This window comes from Notothenia coriiceps, unplaced genomic scaffold, assembly GCF_000735185.1.
Source record: "Notothenia coriiceps isolate Sejong01 unplaced genomic scaffold, NC01 NC01_scaffold00004300, whole genome shotgun sequence".
NCBI lineage: Eukaryota > Metazoa > Chordata > Actinopteri > Perciformes > Nototheniidae > Notothenia > Notothenia coriiceps.
In genome coordinates, this window is record NW_011337001.1 from 353474 (window position 1) to 356783 (window position 3310).

General features: G+C 38.8%; 1 protein-coding gene across 1 annotated transcript in view; it reads left to right on the forward strand.

The window, feature by feature from the left end:
• Nucleotides 1–2119, forward strand: part of LOC104942193 (laminin subunit alpha-2-like) — a gene marked incomplete at its 3' end in the record, with an annotated part of 4952 nt that extends 2833 nt beyond the window's left edge. Inside the window, exon 3 of the mRNA XM_010767391.1 lies at nt 1976–2119. Coding sequence (XP_010765693.1) covers nt 1976–2119 — 144 coding nt within the window. The remainder of the gene's footprint in view (nt 1–1975) is intronic.
• Nucleotides 2120–3310: the final 1191 nt, after the last annotated feature.

Genomic DNA, 3310 nt, shown 5'->3' on the forward strand with positions numbered 1-3310 from the left:
TGTCTGTCTGTCTGTCTGTCTGTCTTCTGTCCGTCTCTGTCTGTCTGTCTTCTGTCCGTCTCTGTCTGTCTGTCTGTCTTCTGTCCGTCTCTGTCTGTCTGTCTGTCTGTCTGCTGTTTGTGACGTGTTATTCAAGTTTACTGTCTGTCTGTCAGACTGTCTGTCTGTCTGTCTGTCTGTCTGTCTGTCTGTCTTCTGTCCGTCTCTGTCTGTCTGTCTGTCTGTCTTCTGTCCGTCTCTGTCTGTCTGTCTGTCTGTCTGTCTGTCTGTCTGTCTCTCTCTCTCTCTGTCTGTCTTCTGTCCGTCTCGTCTGTCTGTCTGTCTGTCTGTCTGTCTTCTGTCCGTCTTCTGTCTGTCTGTCTGTCTGTCTGTCTGTCTGTCTGTCTGTCTGTCTGTCTGTCTGTCTGTCTCTCTGTCTGTCTGTCTGTCTTCTGTCCGTCTCTGTCTGTCTATCTCTCTCTCTCTCTGTCTGTCTTCTGTCCGTCTCTCTGTCTGTCTGTCTGTCTGTCTGTCTGTCTGTCTGTCTGTCTGTCTGTCTGTCTGTCTCTCTCTCTCTCTCTCTCTCTGTCTGTCTGTCTGTCTTTCTGTCTGTCTGTCTTCTGTCCGTCTCTCTGTCTGTCTGTCTGTCTGTCTGTCTGTCTCTCTTCCACTCTGTCTCTCCATCTAAGGAAGAATATAATGTATTTCCTTATGGATAACATATTTAAAAAAATATCACTAAAAGAGTGAAAATGTAAGATCCAAGAAATCAAATTGTTGACTGAGTGTTGAGGCCCGATTTAAAACACCAACAGCATTCACGCATGTTAGCCTCTCAAATATCTGTTTGATACGATCATAAATGTAATATACTGTAAGAAAACAAAGAAAATTGTCACTCTTCAATATGTGAGCCCAGGATTTTCCTCAGTATTTAACAGGAGAAAAATCTATAAATTAAAAAATACTTTATGATTAAATCGATGATTTGCTAGTCAAACATAATGACCTCTTGTAACGAATGCTAATAATAAAAAGTACTAAAGTCGACGTTTTAGGACCTTCAGTATAGCTTTACTCCCCTCTGTTGGTGCTGGTCCTGCCTCACTAACCTGCAGGACTTTTTGACAGAATTCAACATTAATTGGATGATTTTTTGTTGACAGCACTGTGAGCTTTTCCTTAGGAGAGAGAGAAGGCTTAATACACAGACCTGTCCACAATCCCACTTTAGACCAGACAGCTCTCAGCTTATTTACTCAAAATGTAAACAATTCAGTGTGGTGAGACAGTTATTTCAACATAATGCAACCAACAAAAATACATTCTCTATGTGGTATTGCTTACGTGTATTTTAATATCTCAAATATGTGATGCAGAACATTGAAAATAGCAACCAATTATTTCAATATGGACAAAATGAATGTTAATGGCAAGATGAACAGGTGTGTGGACGTGATGTTAGAGAGACACTTTTCCAGCAGAGTGTTTTAGGCTCAGACTTTAATCTTACTATGTCCTCCTGAAGTTTCCCTATGCAAGGTATTAAATCCCAAAAGCTCTTCAGGAGTGCTTTTCCCAAGCTCAATCTGCTTTCTGACCTAAAGCATGGGTACAAAATCTATAGAAAGCATCACATTTTATTAAATCTATATAAAATGTGTTGATGTAATAAGAAGCTATGGATTCATTCATCTAAGACAACAGAGAAATCAAGGGACAACCGACATCCTCAGTAAAGTGGGATGCTTTTAAGAGATGTTGATCAAAAGATACAAAAAAAACAATTAATTTCTCATAACTGGCTATTGTCCAATGAGCTTTGTTTATTTTCAGACTATGTTTAGTTCACAGGATCAAGTTTCACAAAATGAGTTGAGTGAATATAGCTCCTCTAAATGTTGTCCCCACTACCACTAATATGTTTAAAATAAATTGAAAATGTTTACAAAAGAAATCACAAAAGCTTTCCTCAACTCTGTGTTTGTTGTTTTAGGCAAATGTGGAAGGACACAACTGTGAACGCTGTAAGTCCGATACGTTCGGGTTGTCGGTTCCAAACCCTCTCGGCTGCAGCAACTGTTACTGTTACGGTCTGACCAGCTCCTGCTCAGAGGCTCAGGGGCTCATCAGGATGTGGGTGAGTGAATCTTAGCTTTTTACTTCCTTACTGTTACTGTATTTTCTTTATCGGATGTAGGTTTAAGTAATAGGCAAATAAAAAAGTACAGGAACAAAGCACAGTTGTTTAAAAAAACGGTTGTCATCACAGATATCTCATCTCCACTCACACAAGTGTTTACTACTTGCAAAACACACTTACTGCCTGCCCTCTCAACCCTAACAATAAACACACACAGACACACTCAAACACACATACAAAGACACGTGTCAGAAAAGCAATACAGTATATACTACAAAGGCTTTCCTATATTACCGGTATATCTTTTTTTAAAGTATTAGGTAACTGTCAGCGACACCTTACTGTTTTTTATTTATTTATCTTTATTTGTTTTAATTTTGGACGAATATAAGAGATGGTCGCATTGACTGCAGTGAAAATGAAACTTGATGAATGTCACTACATTTACTAAGAGACAATTTAGGGACGGCTGCAAAACAACCATTGGAACATTTTATTTAGACTCCACAAATGTAAATGCTGCATACACAATGGTAAGTAACTAAACTGGTCGATGAAATATTAACTTATTGAGTCCGCACCCTAAAATATATGAAAGTTTAAAGGAGTGTTTCCTGGTCTGGATCCCTCCTGTCTCTAATGTGTTATCTGTGGATCTAACCAGCAGTTTCCGATTAGCTTCACTCTCTGAACACACTCTCTGTGCCAGCTTCATGCTGAGACAACACATTTGACAGCTGGCTCTCTACAACTGACTCTGCATTATGCCAACGTTGTGAGCTTCATGTCCTTCATTAATCATTATCTATGGATAATTAGAGGTTTGTTCAAATATTTAAAGTTCTCATTTTACTTGATTTTCTGCCCAGTAAAAACTGAAGCCGTGGTGATTATATAGTTGTGCTGTATTTGTGAATATTGGCACCCTTTCAAATATCTATTGCATCCAATTCAATGCTGTATCTAAATGTGGGACACTATGGGATGATTTCTACTTATGTTGGTTTCAAGAGGATTTCCCTAAAGGAAGGGAGAGAGGTGTGACTTATTGATATCATTAAGTGTGACTTACACTTTCAAAGAATTTCACTATGTCTCTCATGTCAATTGCTAACTTTGAAAAATTACGCTTCAAGACTGTTCATCCAACCATACTATAAGAACATGTTGGCACAAAAATGGAGCTGA